The following is a 21,447-nucleotide window of genomic DNA, read 5'->3' as shown; positions in this document are numbered from 1 at the left end:
CAGCCGCGGAGGGAGAGTGGCCTGTGGCCGTCACCTGCCTGGTGCCAGGCCATTTTATGAGATCCTCAATCCTGTCAGCCAGGGCTATCCCTACTTTATGGACAAGGAGAGATGGCTCATGAGATTACACAGGCCCGCTCAGAGGCCTAACCAGCAAGCTTGGGGGCCAGGTCGGCCCCTACTGCCTGGACCCCAGCGCGGCTCCTTGGCTGAGCCCGGCTGCCCGGTGACTCAGACCCGCAGAGTCTGCTGAGCGGGCGAGGGCCAGGGCGGGGTGCCAGCAGGTATAAGGCAGCCGGCCAGGCGCCGACAGCCCGACCTCACCAGGAGAAGATGCAGCTCCACACTGGGCTCCTGCTGGCTGCCGTCCTGAGCCTGCAGCTGGGTGAGTCCAGGCGCTGGGGCCACCTCCTGCTCAGGGCCCCTATCACTCTAGCCCAACCATTGTCCCTCCAGCCCTGGGCTGTGACTGTCGACCTCGGGAGAACCCATTCCTGTCCCCCCACCATCTAAGAGGTGCAGCTTTCCGCCGAAAGCCTCCTGTGATCCTGCAGACCCATCCAGCTCAGCCCCAGCCCCCACACCGGCCCCCACACTTCTCAGGGTGCACAGCCCTTGGCTCAAACCCCCCTCTTCCTCTGCCCAGCCCCCAGACCTCTCCAGCTCACCGTGACACCCCTCACACACGCACCTTCGTGCACAGGCACACACACACTCTGAATTTGCCCCCCTCCAGCCCTCTTGGGCCTGGCCTCCCAGCTGGCTTGTCTCCTGCGGCCGCCCTCCCGGGACTCCCTCCTCCCTCTTGCCTGGGAAAACCAAGTGCCTCTGCTCTCCCATCCCCAGTTCCTGCTCCCGGGTCCTCTCCTCTGCTCCCTGCTTTCCTGGGTGATTTTACCCCCTCCCCCTCCCCCAACCCTCGACCCCCACAGTGCCCACGTCTGCTACGGCTGGCCCTGCCCCCCAGCTTCAGATCCCTTGGCCCAGGGCCTTCCTGAGGACTCCAAGGGGATGACCCTGAAGCACAGCCGTGCACACCTGGCCTTGGCATCCCCCAGCAGAGCCTGAGGGTCTTCTCTTGGCAGGGCGTCTCCACCCCCACCCTGAGGCCTCAACAAAACCAGCTGGCCCCTTGATCTGCCGGCCGCCTGCACCTCCAAGCCCAAGCAGCCCAGTCCCCCAGGGGCCAAGCCTCTGCATCCCTGGCTGTGGGTTGCACGACCTGGGCAGCCCCTGCCTCCCAGGCCCTGAATGAGCAGGTGGTGGAGCGTTGGTGAGTCCCTGGCGCTGGCTCAGGTGTCTCTTACACCAGTCTCCATCCCCAGGGGCGCCCTCCTGGCCTGTGAGAGGCTGAGCCGCTGACCCTGAGGACTGCCCCGGGGTCATCAGGGCAGACCAGCTCTGTGCTGAAGGTCCGAGACACACAAGGGCCTGGGGACTCAACCTGGAGAAAGCCTTTATAGCCATCAGGACTGGACAGGCAGTCAGGTGGCCATCCAGGCCGGGCGTGGCACATCACAGGAGCCCCTGCCTGGGTGCCCAGTGCCCACGGACTCCCCTCTGACCCAGAGGCCCTTCCCTGCACCAGGGGTCCTGGAGCGCTTCCTTCTGCTGAAATCTCACCTGCCCCTCGAGGAACAAGCCCCAAGCTGCCTCACTGCTCTTCCAGTTGGAGGATTGGGGAGCCTCTCTCGGGGGCACCCGCATCCCCTGTCATTGCTTGGTGTCTGCTCTCTGCCATGCATGGACAGCACAATCTCCCCAAGGGGCCAGCCTGCTTCAGAGCCAGCACAGGGGTCCCCAGTGGGAGACACCTGCCCCCAGCCATGCAGCTGCACACAGAGCCCATCCCACCATCCTGTTTATCCCTCCATTATTCCTGCCCCCTCCTCCCCTCCCCCATCTCCCTCCTCCTCTCTTTTCCTCCTCCCTCCTTCCCTTCCTTCCTTCCTCTCCTCCTCCCTCTCTTCCTCTCTCCTCTTCTGCCTCCTGATCTCCCCTCCCTCCCGTGTGTCAGGTGCCAGACTGAACACCGTCCCTGTGTCCTCACAGTCACCATCGAGCGGCCTTTCCAGTTTGGAGCTAAAATTTTATCTGCTTCCCTCAGGATCTCATTGCTAAAAATCAAAAACCCTCTGATAAGGGACAGAATTATTATTTTTCTTGATAACCCAACCTGCAACTACCCCCGGAATTCATTCATTCATTCATTCATTCATTCATTTATTCATTCTTTCTGCAAGCCTCTCCTGGGCCTCATTAAGTGCAGGGGAGGGAGCACTGAGGAATGGGTAGAGCACCCTGCCCAGCCTCAGAGGCCCTCATGCTTGGGTGGGGGTGAGGGGGGAGCCCTGAGCACAATCACTTGGAGCAGGGACACTGATGCCAGCTGGGGCAGGATGCAGCAGCTCACGGTGGGTGTGTCAGAGTTGGAACCATTCACTCTGCCCTGGAAACCAAGGAGGCCTTCCTGGAGGGGGTGGCATTTGCACCAGGAATTGTTTTGCCCGGAGAGCAGGAGGAACAGCAAGTTCAAAGCCAGGGAGGCCTTGGGAGGGTGGCATGTGTAGGGGACAGGCAGGAGCTGGTTCTCTCCATGGCACCCTTGGGCACCCATATCCTCACCTCTTCCTTCTGGTGCCCCAGCCTCCTGTCCATCTTCCCTGCTACCCCCCACCCCAGCCAGCTGTGGCCTGTGGCTGCCAATGTTGAGTAGAGGCATGTCTGGTTTATTGGCTGTCACTTGGTTGGGTGTGACAGCCAAGGGGAGCTTCAAGCCACTTTGGTGGGAAGGCAGAGAGGGGCTTGGAGGCAGCTGTCACCATCTTTCTTTCTCGAAGGTGGAGTCTCAGCTTGCTCTCTGGGGCTGGTAGAGGGGCCAAAGCTGATGGCAGGGCCCTGCCCTGGCCAGAACTTCCCATCTGTGTCACCTTCTCCGTGGTGCCTCAATGGAGGATTCCGCCCACAGGACCCAGGGATGACCAGAGGACTCTGGCCAGTGGCAGGGGCCTGGGGCGCACTGAGGTCTGAGGTCAGCTCCGTGCTGGTGCATACAGAGCCACGCTGCCAGGAACCCGGGCTTGGAGCTGGCACTGACCGGGGCTGACTCCAACCCTTCTCCACCTTTGGCAACGATGAGGCGGGGGCAGCCCAGCAGAGATGGGATAGGGCTCCGGTGTCCTGAGGCTGGGCTGCCTGGGGCACAGCTCAAGAGGAAGCCAGGGCCTGCGCCTGGTGCCTGTGACAGAGCAGCCCTCACATCCTTATGGTCACACCATTGGCCTTGTCACCCTGCAGGCTCCTATGCAGAGAGAGCAGGCCCGGGGCCAGCAGGTGTTAGGGACTCTGTTTACCTAGTCCTGGGTGTGTGAACCAGGGGTGAGGACAGGGAGGGAGGGAGTTTGAGGCTGAGAAACGGACAGAGGTGGCCAGGGATGAAGAGGGGCAGAGAGCAAGCAGGGAAGCCCTTGGGGGGTGCCCAGGAGGGCTAGCGGGCCTCGGGAGTGGGGCAGTGCCCAAAGCAGAGAGCAGGACTGCTGGGCAGACCCACAACAGCGCCAGCGGCACAGTGTCGCCAGAGCACGGGCTGTCCACCTGGATAAAGCGAGGCAGAGCTCGCCGCTCCCTGCTGCTGCTTGGGTGCCGCCACTGTAGCGGGATATTTTAAGGAATCAGAGAGTCCGAGGGGTTGAAGAGGATATTTATTATTCAGGTGCACTGGCCCAGTCGGGTTAACATCCAAAGGACTGAGCCCTGAACAAAGAGCTAAGTTACCTTTTAAGCATTTCGTGGGGTCGGGGGAGATCTGTGCGGGGGGAAGCATGTTAGAGAAGCGAGAATCAAAGACAGTTATTCAATTAATTGAGACATGCCTTACATCATTTCTTACTTTTGAAGGAAAAACATGTTTTACGACTTGAGTTTATCTGTCTGTGACCTTGCAGCTGCACAACTAGGGAAACAGGGTCTCCACAGTGCCTGGGAAAGGAGGACAGAAGGCTCACTAGCCACAGAGAAACGGGCAGCGCATTTTTAAAGGACTCCAGTGCTTTCTCTTTCTCAGGGGGAACTGGGTTTTCTTACGTACAACTGGGTTTCTGTTTACACAGCCTTTTTTTGTTTTTTGTTTTTTGTTTTGAGATGCAGTCTTGCTCTGTCGCCCAGGCTGGAGTGCAGTGGTGCAATCTCGGCTCACTGCAACCTCTGCCTCCCAGGTTCAAGCAATTCTCCTGTCTCAGTCTCCTGAGTAGCTGGGATTACAGGCACACGCCACAATGCCCAGCTAATGTTTTTGTATTTTTAGTAGAGATGGGGTTTCACCATATTGGCCAGGCTGGTCTTGAACTTCTGACCTCAAGTGATCCACCCACCTCAGCCTCCCTAAGTGCTGGGATTACAGGCGTGAGCCACCGCGCCTGGCCTACACATTCTTTAATTTCTTTTAATTCCTGTTCCACCACATCCAGGTCGCCCTTGCCCTGGGCTCCCTGTGGAGGCAGGAATGGCTGCATCACCGCAGCCACCAGAATCTGGTCCCAGGGGTCTAACGGGTCCCACTCAGTACCCAGAGGCAAAAGTGGGCATGGCCAGAAAGCGTGTCTCAGAGCCCCTCCACCTCCCCCACACCCCCCACCCTGGGACCCCAAATAGCCCAGGCTGCTGCACCCCCACTGCCCTGGGACATCGCACTGCAAGCCAGGGCTGCCCAGCCCCACCCTTGCCCAAGGCTCCTTCCTGGGCAAGGATGCAACCAGCTGGCTCCAGCTGCAGGGCTGCCAGGCACCCCAAAGTGAGAGACAGGGGCCCAGCTCCTGAAAGGGCTGGATCACAGGGTTGGGACACTGGCCGCTGAGAAGGAGCATGGGCTGCTGGGTGGAGATGAGTGCGTGCCGTCACTGCAGAAGGTGGCCCACACCTGCCTCCTGTCCGTTTGTGTCCTGTCTGTCCCCATGTCCGCAGCTGCAGCTGAAGCCATATGGTGTCACCAGTGCACGGGCTTTGGAGGGTGCTCCCGTGCATCCAGATGCCTGAGGGACTCCACCCACTGCGTCACCACTGCCACCCGTAAGTGGGGGAACAGCGGTGGGCTGGCCACACCCTTCTTGCCCAGGTGGGAAGATGTGGGCTCAGAGGGTGACAGAGCCTGATCCAGGCACTCAGTAAGTCAGAAGCATAGTGGGGAGTGTCCACCAGCGATGCCCAGGGAAGGGTATGAGCAAAGGGCCACGTCTGCCCCCAGGAGTGCCTGTATGCTTCATGTACCTGGGGCGTCTGACCCTCAGCTCAGTGGCAGCTGGGGCAGCAGGGTCTGGGCAAACCAGAGCCTCAGGTACCTCTATGGTTTCTCTCCTGCCCACTCAGGGGTCCTCAGCAACACCGAGGATTTGCCTCTGGTCACCAAGATGTGCCACATAGGCTGCCCCGACATTCCCAGCCTGGGCGTGGGCCCCTACGTATCCATCGCTTGCTGCCAGACCAGCCTCTGCAACCATGACTGACGGCCGCCCTCCTCCAGGCCCCCGGACACTCAGCCCCCACGGCCCCCACAGCCTGGCGCCAGGGCTCACGGCCGCCCCTCCCTCGAGCCTGGCCAGCCCATATCTTCGGGCCTCTGCAGCCACCATCCAGCACCACTTGTCCTAGGGAAGTCCTGCGTGGAGTCTTGCCTAAATCTGCTGCTGTCCAAGCCTGGGCCCGTCCTGCCTGCCACCCCTTCAGGTCCCGACCCCCCCACAATAAAATGTGATTGGATCATGTGGCACAAGCTATCCAGTGAGAGTGGAGTCCTGCCATCCTGGGCTTGGGGGTAGAGTGGAGTAGATTTGGGGGTGCCTCGCTCCCTCACCCCAGGCTAAACCCTACTACCCCACCCCCACTTGCCCTTATCACGGAACAGGCCCTCCCACTTCCAGCCAACTGTCAGGCCTGAAGGGCACAGGGGCCCAGGACCCCCAGCAGCTGCTTCTCCTGAAGCAGCCAGAGTGGGAGTTGGGGCTGGGGCACACAAGGATCCCCCTACCCCAGAGCGTGAGTTGGGAAACCTCGGAGAAAGGACATCCCGGCTGAGACGTGGAGGCTGTGCAGGGTGGAGGAAGGGAGGAGGTGCCATTGGCAAAGACAGCTGCAGCAGGCCTTCTGGAATAGGGAGAGGGGTGAGGCAGCATCCTCACCCTCGCCCTCATACATGCCCCTGGGCCAGTGGCCCGGCCTGCCCCTCTCTAGGCAACCCCCAGTTCTGGCAGGGAACACTGCCTCCAGCTCCTCTGGGCCACTGGGTACCCAGCACACAAGGCAGGGCACTGGGGAGAGATGCTGGGAGTGGGATGAATCAGACTGAGGTGATGGGCAGCTGTGGCCGCCCATCTCAGGGTGGACATGGAAACTAGGTAAGTGATGTTTATGGACGTTGATCACTCACTAGGCAAACATTGCGTCATGGCTGAGCTTTGGGCTGCAAGGTTGAATGAGACCCCCACATAAGCCTGGCACTCCCCTCGGAGAGGCCGAGGCGAGTCAACACCTGCAGCACCCAGATCCGCCCCCACTGAGTTAGCACCTGCCACGAACCACACCGCCAGGCCCTTTCCTTGGCCTTTCTTGTTCTCATCTTGGCAACGTTCTCACGAAGAATCAGCACAGGAGAAAGCTGATGCAGTTGTTCAGCTGCTCCACGAGCAGGGGCTGTGTCAGGCAGGGCCGCCGGACATCCAGATGCAGGACAACTCTCAGAGTAGCCCCGGGCACAGAAGAAGACAAATGGGTGCGCTGGAGATATCCAGATAAGCTGAAGAATTGAGGTGACAATGGAGCGCTTCTCAGATCTGCGGGAGAGGGACAGGGCTCACTGGCAGCCGCCGTGGAGCACTGCGGAGAGAACAGGATAAGGCTGGATCCTCACCTCTCTCGCGATAGCCAAAGGCATGCCAACTGAACGAGAGGTTTCGATGTAAAAAGAGGAGGTTTTAAAATGCTAGATAATTCAGAATAGAAAAGCACGACACGTTCCTGAAAGGATTGGACAGAGTTGCTGTAAACACAGCAATTCCACCCCTGCCCCGCCACCTGGGCCAAATTCCACCCCCAGGCCAAATTCCACCCCCAGGCCAAATTCCACCCCCAGGCCAAATTCCACCCCCAGGCCAAATTCCACCCCCAGGCCAAATTCCACCCCCAGGCATGGCCCAAGAAGAGTAAACACGAGTCCACACAAAAGCATGTGCACAAACATTCACAGTGGCGTTATTCATAGCAGGCAAAAGGCGGGAAAAACCCAAATGCCCATCAACTGATGGACGGATTGACAGAGATGACAGACCCACACCACAGAATGTTATTCAGCCACATAAAGGAATGAAGCTCCAACCCACGCCAAAACACGGGGGAGCCTTGAAAACATGGGGGAGCCTTGAAAACACGACGCTAAGTGAGACAGAAGCCGCACACAACAGGCCAAGCAGTGTACAATTCTATTTCTCAGAAGTGGCCGGCATAGGGAGCTCTATAGGGAGGAAAAGGAGATGAGTGGTTGCTAGGGGGTGGCAGGGATCATTAAGAAATAGGGAAAGGCTGGGCGTGGTGGCTCACGCCAGTATTCCCAGCACTTTGGGAAGCCGAGGAGGGTGGATCACCTGAGGTCAGGAGTTCGAGACCAGCCTGGGCAACATGGTGAGACCCTGTTTCTACTAAAAATACAAAAATTATCCAGGTGTGGTGGTGCATGCCTGTAATCCCAGCCACTTGGGAGGCTGAGGCTCGAGAATCACTTGAACCAGGGAGGCGGAGGTTGCAGTGAGCTAAGATCGTGCCACTGCACTCCAGCCTGGACAACAGAGCGAGACTCCATCTTAAAAAACAAACAAACAAACAAAAAGAAATAGGGAAAAGCCAGAGTACTTTTCCTGCTCTCACACAATACAGTACTTCACCCCGTCACCAAAGTGTGTGTATTTCTCTCCACCAGCAACCAAGCCACACTGCAGCCGACACCAGCTGGGTGTCTTCAGTTCAATTCCGACGCCGTTCCCGTGGAGGTCACGTCAGATCCCGCAGGTGGAGGGCTCAGTCCCACGCAGTGAGCCCCACTTCCAATGCCAGTCGAAAGCCCCAGGTGTGGCCTGTGCTTCTGACCGACCTGCCATGAATCAGGGTTCCCACAACCCCCTCCTCGGGTTTGATGACTTGCTGGAGCGGCTCACAGAACTCAGGGACACACTGAGCTGCGTTTACCCATTTATGACACAGGCTGCCACGAAGCTGCGGATGCACAGCAGGTGGAGGAGACGCGTGGGGCAGGCACGGGGAGGGGTGCGGAGCTTCCAGGCCCTCTCAGTGCCACCCCCAGACATCTGCGCATGTTCTGCTATCGGAAGCTCCCTGAACCCTGTCCTTCTGGGATATGTACGGAGGCTTCATTACGTAGGCACGATGGATTAAACTACTGGCCACTGACCAACCCAACCTGCAGCCCCCTCCCCTCCCCTGAAGGCTGGGGGTGGGGCTGAAGTCCCAGCTCTCTAATCCCATTGTCCCTCATCCTGAAGCTCCCTGGGGACCCCCAGTCACCAGTCCTTTCGTTAGCTTACAAAAGATGCCCTTGCCACTCCAGAGATTCCAAGGGTTTTAAAAGCTGTATGTCAGGAAACCAAAATATCCATCTCACAATCTCACAAAATAACCATTTCACGTTCTCGCAGGAATGGAGCAACGAGAGTGCTAAAGCGTTCAAGGTTTCTTTTCAAGATGGTGAAAATGTGCTAAAACTGTGAATATACTAAAAACCACCGAATTACACACTTTAAACGGGTGGATTGTTTGGTACGTGAAGTATATTCAATAAAGCTGTTAAAAGTTTTTTTAAAGAAAAGACACAAAACCAGGATTGAGATTCATAAATACTACCTAAAAATCTAAAAGAAAAGAAAAGAAAAGAAAAAGAATAAACAAACTGAAGGACAAGACAAACAAGGAAATATTTGCCATGCATGTAACATGCGATGATTCCCTCCACACATAATGTCCACAGAAAGAGTCAAACTCTGTAAAATATTTGAAGACATTTATTCTGAGCCAAATATAAGGGGCCATAGCCCATGACACAGCCCTCAGGAGACCTTGAGAACATGTGCCCAAGGTGGCCAGGGCAGTCTGGTTTTAGGGAGACTGAAGACATCAATCAAATACATGGAAGATGTACATTGGCTCCATCCGGAAAGGCGGGACAACTCCAGGGGACGAGGTGGGGGGGGGGGGGGGCGGCGGGGGGGGGGGGGGGGGGGGAGGGGGGCGGGATTCCAGGTTTTAGGTAGATTAACAATTTTCTGATTGGCAATTGGTTGAAAGAGTTAAGATTATCTAAAGACCTGGAATCAATGGAAAGGAATGTGTGGATTATAAGGGGTGTGGAGAGCAGGGTTTTATCATCAGATGAAGCCTCCAGGTAGCAGGCTTCCAAGACAATAGATGGTAAATGCTTCTCCTCAGACTGAAGGTCTGTGTTGATGTTAATGCTGGTCAGCTTTCCCTGCATTCCAGGAGGGAGGAGGGATGATGAGGCTGTGCAACCCTTTCCCGGCATGGTCCGAACCAGTTTTTCAGGTTCACTTTGGAATACTGTAGCCAAGAAGAGGGTCCATTCAGATGGTTGTGGAGGGCCTTAGAATTTTATTTTTGGTTTACAGGAAATAATCCTTCCAGATTCCCAAAGAGCAGCAGACATGAGCAGCAGGTTTCCAGAAAAAGCCATTCAAGTGGCCAAGCCAAGGAGAAGAAATTCAACCGTTCTGGGAATCAGAGAGGGTGCCAAGCAGAACTGCAAGCCCCCGAGCAGGAGAGCAACCAGGCCACGCGGTGAGAAAGGACACAGACCAACCTCGGTGCTGTCACAGATGCAGCCCTTGCGGGACAAATCAGCCCCGTCCAGGAAACTTCAAAATGCCACTAGCATTTTGTTGAATGCTGGCTCCCTAAAATGTCACCAAAACCCCAAGGACAGGTCACCTCAGCTCCCTCCAGCGCTCCTGGGATTTGAGTCTGATTTGAGGTAGGTCTTCCAATGTGGGAGCTCCGTTAGGGTTGAGCCAGGACTCGGAAAAAGTAGCTTAGAATTTTGAGGCCATGGGTTCTGAGTCTTGAGGTGTCCCCTAACGGTTTCTATTGAAGAGTCAATAGGCATTTCGGGAAGATTCTCAATAAACGATAGCTATTTGCTGCTTTATCTTCCTGGAAGCGTGAAGCTCAGGAATGAAGACGCAGGGTGGAAAGTCGTGGTCTAGGCCGGGCGCAGTCTCACCCCTGTAATCCCAGCACTTTGGGAGGCCGAGGTGGGTGGATCACTTGAGGTCAGGAGTTCAAGACCAGGCTGGCCAACATGGTGAAACTCCATCTCTACTAAAAATATGAAAATTAGCCGGGCATGCTGCCATGTGCCTCTAATCCCATCTACTCAGGAGGCTGAGGCAGGAGAATCACTTGAATCCGGGAGGCAAAGGTTGCAGTGAGCCCCGTCTCTACTAAAAATATGAAAATTAGCTGGGCATGGTGGCATGCACCTATAATCCCAGCTGCTCAGGAGGCTGAGGCAGGAGAGTGACCTGAACCCGGGAGGCAGAGGTTGCAGTGAGCCAAGATAGCACCATTGCACTCCAGCCTTTGACAGAAGGAGACTCTGTCAAAAAAAAAAAAAAAAAAAAAAAAGGGAAGGGGAGGGGAGGGGATCATGGTCCCATGAACAGTGAGCCCTGTGGGTGGAGTTGGCTCCGGTTCTCAGTGTGAACAAGCCCTGCTGCTACCCGCTGCTCCTAACAGGGTAGGGGGCAAAGAACATGCACGGACAGATGTTCCCTGCAGTTTTCCCATCATGAAGCTGCAGGTGAGCTAACCTGCGTGAGTGCAGAGGGTGGCACTGGAGGGCACATCCCTTCTGGAAGGACACGGGAGACCTCTTTCCAACGTACAACCCTTGGTGCTGTTTGTGCCTCCACTTCCTTTTCAACATAGGAACATTGGTTTAGGAGCCATTGGTCTGTGCTGCTGCGTGACCCGGAGAGCCGGAGCCCAGGTGGGGCAGCCCTTGAGACTGAGGCAGGCTGCGCAGGAAGGCTCGCTGGGCCCTGGAGCTGCAGTGGCAGAGAGCTCCTCTGGGTTCTGGGCGAGGGTGGGTGTTGCCAACATAAATTGGGAGGGACTGTGCAGGGTACAAGGCCACAGAGGGGAACAGTGCCAGCTCCTACAGGGCTCTGCGTGTCAGACTTGGGATTGTGTCTCCTGCCCACTCAGCACCTCTAAGCCTGACTCCTTCTAGCCAGCCCCCAGGCCTCGCTGGACGCCACCAGCCCTCCCTGAGCCTTGCTGGCATCTAGCCTGGAAGGGTGCCCCAGGCCTAAACTTTTGACACTTCCTTTTCCCCGTCCACCCAGGAAGCTGCCCGAAGAGAGGAGTTCCTCTTTTGGAGGCAAAAGAACAAATGAGGCCATCCCATACGAGTGTGATCAGAAGCCGCCCTGCCCCGGGCTTGGCCACAGCCTCTCACATGGGGCCTGGGGACTCCTGCCCCAAAGCGGAGGTGCTCACAGCACACAACGTGGACGGGGTGAGAGGATGGAGGAGAAGCCACCAAGAGCAGAGAAGGCGGGGCTGTGCACAGCCAGGGCGTCCCTGGGTGCAGGGGAGAGGCCCCCAGTGCTGCCCCTGTGGCACCTCACTGTGGCTTGGGGCCAGCGGGGAGCCCAGCCTGTGTTGGTGGAAGGCCCAGGCCTCCACCCACAACCTTGCCAGGGCACCGCCTGGCGCTGCAGGGGCTGGAAAACCACAGCTCCCTTTCCCAGGGGCCCTGGAGCCTAGGGGCGACTCCTATTTCCTGAATATGGAAGGCAGGAATCCAGGCAAGGCACCTACTTCTGTGCTGGCCACACGGGGTCCTGGCTCACGGGGCTTCCAGGACGCAGGCCACCTTGCAAAGGTATACATGTGAAGGCGGTGGCTCCTGCATAGGCCCCGCCCACCACCTCCCTGATAAGCAGTGGGTGTGGGGTCTGGTTCCAGGAGTCTTTCCTCAAGACCCATCGAGGCCATCAGAAGGCATTACCTACAAGTGACCCTTGAGGGTCAGATTCTGGAGCTGGTCATCTGACCTCTGAGGGTCCCATCAGCCGAGAAGATGGGCAGCAACAAATCAGCTTCCAAATCCCTCCCCTGAGATGAGGTGGCCATGGAAGGTGAGGCTTTGGGGATGGCGTGTGGCTGCACTTCATCATAAGGGTGGGAACGGGGAAGGCAAGGGCCACCTCCAGTGAACCTCAGCACTTGCAGAGAGAATGACAAAGTCGGGGGTTTTACTGTTTGGTGCAAGATGCAGCCGGGGATGGAACATGTCTGCTAGTGGCAGAAAAGGAAGACAGAGACTGAAGCTGGAGGAGGATGCAGTGCGGGTGGCTGACTGGCAGGTGGAGGGGTCACCCAAGGAGGAATGGGGGCCCTAGAGCAGAGAGCAGCCTCCGCAGATCCCAGCAAGGAAACAGGGATGTCAGCCCTGCAACCTCAAGGACCCGGATTCCGCCAGTGCCTGAGTAAGTCTGGATGAAGATTCCTTCCGGAGCCTCCAGGTGGAGTCCAGCCCCACCACACCTCGACTGTGGCCTGCGGGACCCTGAGCAGAGAGTCCAACCGAACCCACATGGCAAGAAAGACCAGAGCTAAAAATGGGTGTTGTTTTAAGCCACTAAGTGTAGGGTGATTTGCTACCCAGCAATAGACTCTAGTGCAGCTTGAGGCTCTGATGAAGCTGGTGGCCGCGTTGAACAGGCCCACATGGCCGGGAGCTGAGGGCAGCCTCCACCAACAGACAGTGAGGAACAGAATTTGGCCAACTGCACACCAGTTTAGAAGCAGGTCCTCCCCAAGCTGAGCCTTCAGATGATTATGGCTCAGCCCAAGCCTGCACTGTAGCCTGGGAGTGACCCGGCAGCAACATGAAGCCGTGCCCAGACTCCAAAACAGAAACAGTGACACAGTAAGTGTGGGCGGCCACAGGATACTGACTGACCACAGGGCCTGAGCAGACACAGAACACTGGGTGATGATGGGACACCAGATGACCACGGACAGACTCTGGTAGCACGGGACATGGCAGACCATGGAACCTGAGCTCCCATCCCACCCTGGGTACCATCCGACCCACTGACCTGTCAGCAGAAACTGCCAGGGACCAGGGTGTGACCTCTCTTCTCTGCTGCCCTCCCCCACCATAGTGCCTCTAGGTGACAGACTTGAATCTTCACCCTGGCCCATGGAGAGGGATCTGGGGAAGGTCCTGGAGAAGGGCTTCACAGCAGGGTTCAGTGTGCCCAGAAAAGAGGCAGTGGTGTGGGAGCAGGTGTGAGGGCCCCATCTGATCCCTGGATCACAGTTCAGGGGTAATTTCTTGAAGTCAGCAGCTCCGGTGGCAGCCTGACAATTCCTCAGTTTAGCAGCAGCATTACTGTGGTTGGAGGTCATCCCTAGAGGCTGTCTCTGGTCTCACGCTGAGCCCTGATCCTAGTTACACACTGATCCCAATACAATTCACAAGCTGAACTCTGACATTTGTTACATGCTGAGCCCTGCTCCTGATCACACACTGAGCCTTGATCCTGGTCACAAGCTGAGCCCTGCCATTTGTTACATGCTGAGCCCTGCTCCTGATGACACACTGAGCCCTGATGCTGAGTCCTGCTTCTGATCACAAACTGAGCCCTGATCCTGGTCCCAAGGTGAGCCTTGCTCCTGATCACACATTGACTCTGATCCTGGTCACGTGCTGAGCTCTGACATTTGTAATATGCTGAGCCCTGATCTTGATAATACACTGATCCCAGATTCTGGTCACACACTGAGCCATGACCCAGAAGTTCCAGGTGGAACTGAGGAGGGAAGGGTGCGGTCTTCCTGGAACACAGTCCTCCCAAACAAAGCCAGCCCAGACCCTGGCTAGGCCACATTTTTCCACACCCCAATCAGGCAGCTGCAACTTTGCAGAAAGGCTTAGCCTGGATCTCTCAAGTGGGGGTCAGGCGGAAATTCTAGGAGGAGCTGAATGCCTAGAGACCAGGCGTGTATTCTGGATAGAAGGCGCAGGTGGGGCCCCTGGGTCTGAAGACAGGAAGGAGCTAGGCCATGCCATGGCAGAGGAATTGGGTCAGGCCTCAAGAGGAACCCAGGGTGTGTAGGGTGGGGTGTCTAATCCAGTTAGCTGCACCCAGCATCAATGGCCAATTGCAGTGTGGCGAAACCAGACAGGCTTGCTGCTGTTCGGCCTTCACCCAGCCCTGGCTGGGTGGCCTTGCCTAAGTCAATTACTTCTTAGAGCCACAGTTCCCTTATGCAAAATAAATTCATTAGCACTGTGCACCTCCGAAGCTGCAGTGAGGAAAAGTGAGATCCACTAGGCTAAGTCTCTGACACAAGTGGGGCGCTAGGGAATCCTTGGTGCCCCACTCACCACCCCTGCACACTCCACCCCCACCTAGTGTTCAGGGAGACACAGGCTCTCCCAGCCGCTGGGGCGAAGACCAGATCCCAAACAGAGCTGATCCAGCAGCAAAGCCTGGGGACATCAAAAGGGCCATGGCAGGGAGGGGGTGCGGGCAGGAGAGTGCGGTCGACCAAAGACAGAATTTCAACCACTGGGACAGAAGAGGGAAGGGCATTCCTGGCAGTGGGAACAGCAGGAGCAAAGACCAGGAGGAGGTGGGATTTGGGCGCTCAGGCTGAAGAGCGCCAGTGTGAGTCTGGGCTTAGCTGAGATCATGGCCTTGACTGCCAGGGCCCAGGAAGACACAGGCTGCTTGTCACGCATCTGTCCCCCCACCCTCACACCCTACACACTGGCAGCTGCAGGACTGGAAGCAGGGGGTGGCAGGATCACAGACCAGGCACAACCTGGGGAGGCTGGAGCAGGCAGTCTGGGGGGATGTCCGTGGGGGGAGCAGGGAGCTGAGCAGAAGATGGCCTGAGTCATCCCAACCCAAAGTCACTGTCCCCTGTCTGAGCCCCGGGTAAGGAACTTTCCCTCAATTTCCTTAGCTGCAAGGAGGTGGTAATCCCTGCCTGAGGGCAGCTTTATCAGAAGGTTAGAGAGGAAGGTAGCCAGCTGGCAGGTGGCTGGAGGCATGGGATTAGCACCCCCAAGAGACCCCAGCTCCTCCCCACCCCACTCTCCATCCAGGACCTTCTCTGCTGACCCAGTAGTTTTTGGCATTTGTCTCCTTAAGCCTCTGAGCAAACCCTGTAGCTGGCTGTCCAGGTGGCAGTTCAGTCCCAGGCCCCCAACACCCAGCCTGACCACTCGAAGGAGCTCAGAGGTGGGACCAAGATCCTCCTGGGAAGATTCCAGCCCAGAATCTTGGAAGATCCAGCCTTGGAAGATCCGGATCTGCCTTGGAACACAGATGACCTGAGGCAGGAGGGATCCCTGAGGAGCCAGGAGCAGAGAGTGGCCCGTCACACTCCCCTGCCCCCTTCCAGGCAGTCTGGGGGGTCCCTGGGCTGCCTGGGGTGAGCCAGTGGGGGCTGTCCTGAATAAGGGGAGTGGAGAGAAGAGCCGAGGCATCCTGGATGAGGGGGGTGGGGAGAAGAGCCGAGGCATAGGGTGTGTAGGAGTCAAAGGTCCCCACAAAGGGAAGAGGGGGCAGCCCCAGGCCATGGTGGCGGAGGTGGGGAGCTGGAGGGGTCAGGAAGGGGCAGGGAGGGGAGCAGCCTGATACTGGAGGAATGAGGAAGGGCCAGGGAGGGTCCCAGGCGGGTGGGGTGGGCCTAGAGGGCCAGGCTGGGAGTGGGAGGAGCAGCCTGGAAGGTTGGGGAGCCCCTGGAGGGGCGGGGTCTTCACACCTCCACCCTGGGGAAACTTGATCCCACTAATCCGCTCAGCAGACCGGTCTGTCGCCACCTCACTTGGTGTCTGCTGTCCCCGCCAGGCAAGCCTAGGGTGAGAGCACAGAGGAGTGGGCCGGGACCATGCGGGGGACGCGGCTGGCGCTCCTGGTGCTGGTGCTGGCTGCCTGCGGAGAGCTCGGTGAGGTGTGGGACCCACAGTGGAGCTGGGGTGGAGGGAGCTGCCACGCACTGACATTCACACTGTTCCCGGGAGGGCGTCCCAGGAAGGGGCCTCAGAGGCAGGAGAAGCCAGAGCAGCGGGGCCGGAGTTTGGCCCACCCCTGGCCATAAGGAGGGGAGGGTGGAGATGGAGAGAGGGGCGAGTGGTGAGGGGGGCGCCTAATGAGGGTGAGCAGAGGGTGGCCTTCGAGGTGGGCGGGGGCCCAGCCAGCCACATCCCTGAGCACCAGCCTGGGTGTCACACTTTATGGGGGGCTATGGGCACCCAGAAGGGCCTTGAGCGGGGGAAGGAAGGGGACCCCAGGCAGGCTCTGAGGCTGGGGTGGCAGTAGGGATGGAGAGGAGTGGGGAAACCAGACACATGGGGTGGAGCGACTCTCTGATGTGGGGCCTGAAACAAACATCAGGGGCAACGTCCTGGACTTAACCAGAAGCAGCTTGGCCCAGAGGCCCCTGGCGGATGGCTCTGCCCATTTCCCAGAAACAGGTGCACCAGAGAGGAGCAGAGGCCCCGCTGCGTCCCCACAGTGGGGACAGAGAAGTCAGGCCTAACTGTGCAGCTGGCTGCTCCGGCCAGCTGGAGCCAGCCAGACCCACCTGGGCTGCTGCGGTTGGGACCAGGGTCACTGGAGCAGGAAGGAATTGGAGCCTCTCCAGTCCCCGCCCCTGCCGGCCTGCAAGTCCCTGTGGGAGAGGAGTGGGCACCCAGACACAGCCGGGATGCAGCCTGGCACACCCTGCATTCCATGGGCCTCCTGGCCTGATCCCTTAACCTCCACAGCAGCACTTCCCTGATGGGGAAACTGAGGGGTAACCTGCCCCCAGCCACACCCCTACCCGAGGCTTCCTGCCCAAGGTGCCTCTTGCTATGAAGATGCCAGGGTCTCGGTCCCCCTGAGTCTCCCAAACACTTCCAAAGGGGCTTGGCTTGGCTCTGCCTGGGCCTTGCAGCTGGATCCCCACCCCCGGCAGCTGACTCTGCCTCTGGGATGCAGGGTTCCGAGGCTGAGCCCGGCCCGTCCCCAGCCGCAGGCTCCTGGTATTGCTCCTGAGTTTTGGCTGGTGGGCATCTCGACTCTGGCCAGTGTCACTGTCCTCTTCAGACCTGGACTTCCAGGACAGACTGTCTCTGGGCTTGGGAGGGGTGGAGCCTGCCTCACCGCCCTTGTCCCTTCTCCCTAGCGCCGGCCCTGCGCTGCTACGTCTGTCCAGAGCCCACAGGAGTGTCCGACTGTGTCACCATTGCCACCTGCACCACCAACGAAACCATGTGCAAGACCACACTCTACTCCCGGGAGATAGGTCAGTGGGCACGGAAGGTGGGCAGGGCTGGGTTCCTGGTCAGAGCCACCTCCAGCCCAGTCACACTCTACTCCCGGGAAATAGAGAGCCACCTCCAGCCCAGTCACACTCTACTCCCGGGAAATAGGTCAATGGGCACGGAAGGCGGGCAGGGCTGGGTTGCCGGTCAGAGCCATCTCCAGCCCAGTCACCACCAGCCAGCTTGGCCCCAGTGCACAGCCACCACCTCACCCATCACCAGAAATGGCTTTCTGCCCGAGCTAGGCCTCCCTCTGCCCTCCCCTTTCTTCCTCTCTCCCTCATGTCCTTCAGTGGGAACACATCTGCAACCTCGTTTTGGGGGGAGTGGAGAGGTGGGCACACTTACAGGCTTTGGTTTCAACGGTCACCTCGGGGCGGGAACTGCCCCATCAGGCCGGGTGCAGAATGCCAGGTGTGTGCCTGGCACATGGTAGACAGCCGGACGTCGGTGGGAGGAAAGAGGAAGAGGAGGGCACTGGGCCAGGAGGGACGGAGATCCGGGTGGGTGACGCCAGAGTGAGGCTTGCATGAGGTGGTACCGGCAGGGACCAGGGCTTGGAGGCAGTGACCAGCCCTGACGGCTGACTCTTCCCGCACCCCACAGTGTACCCCTTCCAGGGGGACTCCACGGTGACCAAATCCTGCGCCAGCAAGTGTGAGCCCTCAGACGTGGATGGCATCGGCCAGACCCGGCCCGTGTCCTGCTGCAACACTGAGCTGTGCAATGTAGACGGGGCGCCCTCTCTGAACAGCCTCCACTGCGGGGCCCTCACGCTTCTCCCACTCCTGAGCCTCCGACTCTAGAGTCCCCGTCCACCCCCATGGCCCTGCCCCAGCTGGCCCTGTGCGGCCCAGCCCCAAATGCCTTGAAGAAGTGCCCCCTGCACCAGGACTCCTGAGTCTCCTTTCTGGGCACAGACCTGCCTTCCAGGGCAGAGAGAGGGGCCCCCAGCTGCATCTCTGACTCCGTTCCTGTCCGTCTGTCTCTCTTCCTGCCTTCCTGTGATGTTAAAGCTCTATCCCATTGCAAGAACAGCCACTGGGCCTGGGACCCCCACACAAACCATACAGATCTCTGCCCTCAGAGGATGTGGGGGCCTGACCAGGGTGGGACAGCAGCTGAGACCCATGGGCAAGGGAGCACCACATCTACCAGGGTGAAGTCAGGGCCAGCTCCTTGGAGGAGGGGGCATTAGGGCCAAGTCTTGAATAATGGAGAGATCTGGCAGGCCTTGAGGGCAAGGCATGTCAGGTGGAAGGGAGGTGAAGGCAGTGACCAGGAGCTGGGGTTGTCCTCTGGAGCACCCCACTACCCACCTCCCCAGCCTCAGCAGGGCCTTGCCCCAAGGCTGATGGTGGAGGCTGCTTTGAGGAGGAGGCCACGGGCCGGATCCCAGTGAGTCCACTGCCTGCCTCCCCAGGCTCACCCCACATGTCCACCTCACATCCTTGCCCTCGCTCAGCTCTGCTCCCAGGGGTCAGGTGCCCAGGGGTTTGGGTGCCCAGGGGTCAGGTGCCCAGGGGGTCAGGTGCCCAGGGCTCAGGTGCCCAGGGCAGCCACAAGTCCTGGTGCAGAAGGGGCCTTCACTTCACCTTGGCCCTAGGCCAGCATCCCAGTCCTCCAGGCAACTCTCCAGGGAGTCCCCTGCCCCAGAGGCCTCCAGGCTGAGACTCCCCATGATCACAGGCATGGACGTGCATGCACACACATGCACGTGGTCCTAGAAACACACAAGGAACTCAAGGACATGAGGAAGGACAGGACCCAGTGGCCCTCCTGCCCAGCGCCGGCCCCTCCCAAGGGCTGCCCAAGGGAGGTCGTGGCAGGAGATGGGCCCCAGCCTGGCCAGAAGAGGAGAATGTTCACCCTGGAACCTGCCACTCCTCCCGGACCCTGCAGACCCCCACTGAGCCTACCCACCTCACCCTCCCTGCTCCAGCAGCTGTTTCTGGGCCCCTGGGTGTCACCTTCCTGGGGCCAGACCTGTAGTCCACAGTGGGCGCTATGGTGCAGGGCCAGCTCCCAGGGGCCCCACCACCCGGAGCACAGCCACCATCTGTCAGAGACGCCTTGGTGGTAAAATGAGGGCAGCCTCCTGGAGAGGAAGGGGCCTGGGAGGCTGGGAACATTCTAGTGCTGTCTTGGATGCCCCATCCGGGCTGTGACCCTGAGCTCTGATTTTGTCAAGAGGGAGACATGCTCTCAGCCATCAAACATGTCATAGCTCTCAGCCGGCTTTTCTCAAGACTCCCACAAAGTGGCCTCAAAGCCTAGGCTGAGACTCTATTTACACACACACACACACACACACACACCCTACAAACACACATGCATTTCACAACCCCTCACAGAGACTGGGAACAAGGCCTATCTGTGACCAGAGATCAGGACTCAGCCTGGAAACAGGATCAGGGATCAGTCTGGAATCAGGATCAGGGCTTAGTCTTTGGCCAGTGATCAGGGCTCAGTCTGTAACCAGTGCCAGGCCTTGATCTATGATTGATGTCCTGGCTCCATGTGTGAGCCTGTGGCTCAGCCACGGAGTATGACTCAGTCAAGGGCCAAGGATCAGGATTCAATCTGTAACTAGGGTCCAGGCTCAGTGTGTGATTGTGTGATCAGGAAAAGGCTTCAGTCAATGATAGGGAAAGGGGCTCAGCTCAGGCCCAAGCACAGGCTATGAGTGAGGCCCAATCCAAGCCTTAGAGCCCTATCTTTGACCTTAACCTCACCATCCATGATGCCACCTTTTGGGTACCTGTCCCTGAGATTCCCTATGACCCATGTCCTTCATCCAGGCTTACTCCTCAGCTTGCCAGTGGGGTAGGAGAGGCTTATAGTGAGGTGCCAGGGCAGGGACCCAGGGCCCCACCAGTGCAGTGCCCTGGGCAGTTTCACAGCCTGAAGAAATGGGCAGGGCAGGACATGGCTTGATGGGAAAAGGAAGAGCCAGTGGTTCCAGATTTTGGTTAGAAGAGGAGCCAGGAGCAGGCAGGCGAGGGGAGGAGTTGAACTCAGTGTATGGTGGTGCAGGCTACTCCCACCCCTGGTGGGCTGATGGAGTGGGCTCTGCTCCTCTCTAGGACCTGCCAGCTCTAGCACCCTCTGCTGTGGCCCCATTACATCTGGCCCTGAAATCAGAGGAATGATGAGACCACCTTGCCAGCCATCCTCTTTTTCTCTCCTACTCCTGACCTCCCCAAGGCCACCTGCTGTGACCTTCCAGAACAGGATGAACACCTGCCACACTTCCTCAGGGAGCAGGGCCCAGCCCACCCCAGGGCAGGGATGTCTGGATCTCAAATGCAGACAAGACAGCCAGGACAAGGCTGGAGCCCAGCACCAACCTTCAGGAGGACAAAGCACCCTCAGGACCTCAGCCGCCATCTCCCATATCTCAGCATTAGCAATCCCCCACCCCACTGCCAGGACATCTTCCTTGGCCTCAGCCCTGTGCCCACTGTCATCATGCCATCTAAGCCACCAGCCAATGTCCCTGGGTAGCTATCACAGCCACCTCCAGCTCCTTGCCTCCCCCTCTGTACCCTAGCCCACTGTTAAATCAGCAGCCAAACCTGAGAGCTCACTCAGTGCCTGTCTATGCAAAAAACCTCAATCCTCCAAGGAACTTGACTAGCTATCAGACTTGCCTGTGAGATGTGATTGGCTCTGCAGCCTGGACACAGGGTCAGAACCAAGGCTGGGGGTGTCAGACTGGTGAGTCCGAGCTCCCATGGAAGAAGGCCTGAAACAGGTCTGTCCTAGTGGGGCAGGTACTGCCCTGAGAAGGAGTAAGATTCCCACTCCCAGGGGTGTCCAAACCTGTGCTAAGTTCTGTCAGAGAGGCTGCAAGAGCATTTGTACCCTGGGGAGAAGTCAACCTGAATGCCCACAAATACCCATCCTGGGTCACCTTGGAAGAAACAATATTAAGCCTGTCTTTAACCACTCATCCATCCATCCATCCACCCATCCATCCATCCATCCATCCCTCCTCCACCCACCCACTCACCCATCCATCTCCCCTTTTAGCCATA

At 58.3% G+C, this 21,447-nt stretch overlaps 2 protein-coding genes across 3 annotated transcripts; both read left to right on the top strand.

Annotated features, from left to right (window-relative positions):
* Positions 1–310: 310 nt before the first annotated feature.
* Positions 311–5,768, top strand: SLURP2 (secreted LY6/PLAUR domain containing 2). Of its 2 annotated transcripts, none has more exons than XM_032760587.2 (3): positions 311–385; positions 4,960–5,064; positions 5,516–5,768. In XM_032760587.2, the coding sequence occupies exons 1-3, from the start codon at positions 334–336 to the stop codon at positions 5,641–5,643; spliced, it is 285 nt and encodes a 94-aa protein (XP_032616478.1). In that variant the 5' UTR covers positions 311–333; the 3' UTR covers positions 5,644–5,768. The 2 variants fall into 2 exon arrangements, with proteins under 2 accessions (XP_032616478.1, XP_032616476.1); XM_032760585.2 differs by having other exon boundaries at positions 5,362–5,768.
* Positions 5,769–15,907: 10,139 nt separating this feature from the next.
* LYPD2 (LY6/PLAUR domain containing 2) lies at positions 15,908–18,378 on the top strand. The gene is made up of 3 exons (XM_032760580.2): positions 15,908–16,045; positions 17,269–17,388; positions 18,014–18,378. Exons 1-3 carry the CDS (start codon positions 15,988–15,990, stop codon positions 18,211–18,213), a joined length of 378 nt encoding a protein of 125 aa, XP_032616471.1. The 5' UTR covers positions 15,908–15,987; the 3' UTR covers positions 18,214–18,378.
* Positions 18,379–21,447: the final 3,069 nt, after the last annotated feature.

Source organism: Hylobates moloch, unplaced genomic scaffold (genome assembly GCF_009828535.3).
Source record: "Hylobates moloch isolate HMO894 unplaced genomic scaffold, HMol_V3 SCAFFOLD_9, whole genome shotgun sequence".
NCBI classification, from domain to species: domain Eukaryota; kingdom Metazoa; phylum Chordata; class Mammalia; order Primates; family Hylobatidae; genus Hylobates; species Hylobates moloch.
This window is presented reverse-complemented; position numbering and strand designations above follow the sequence as displayed.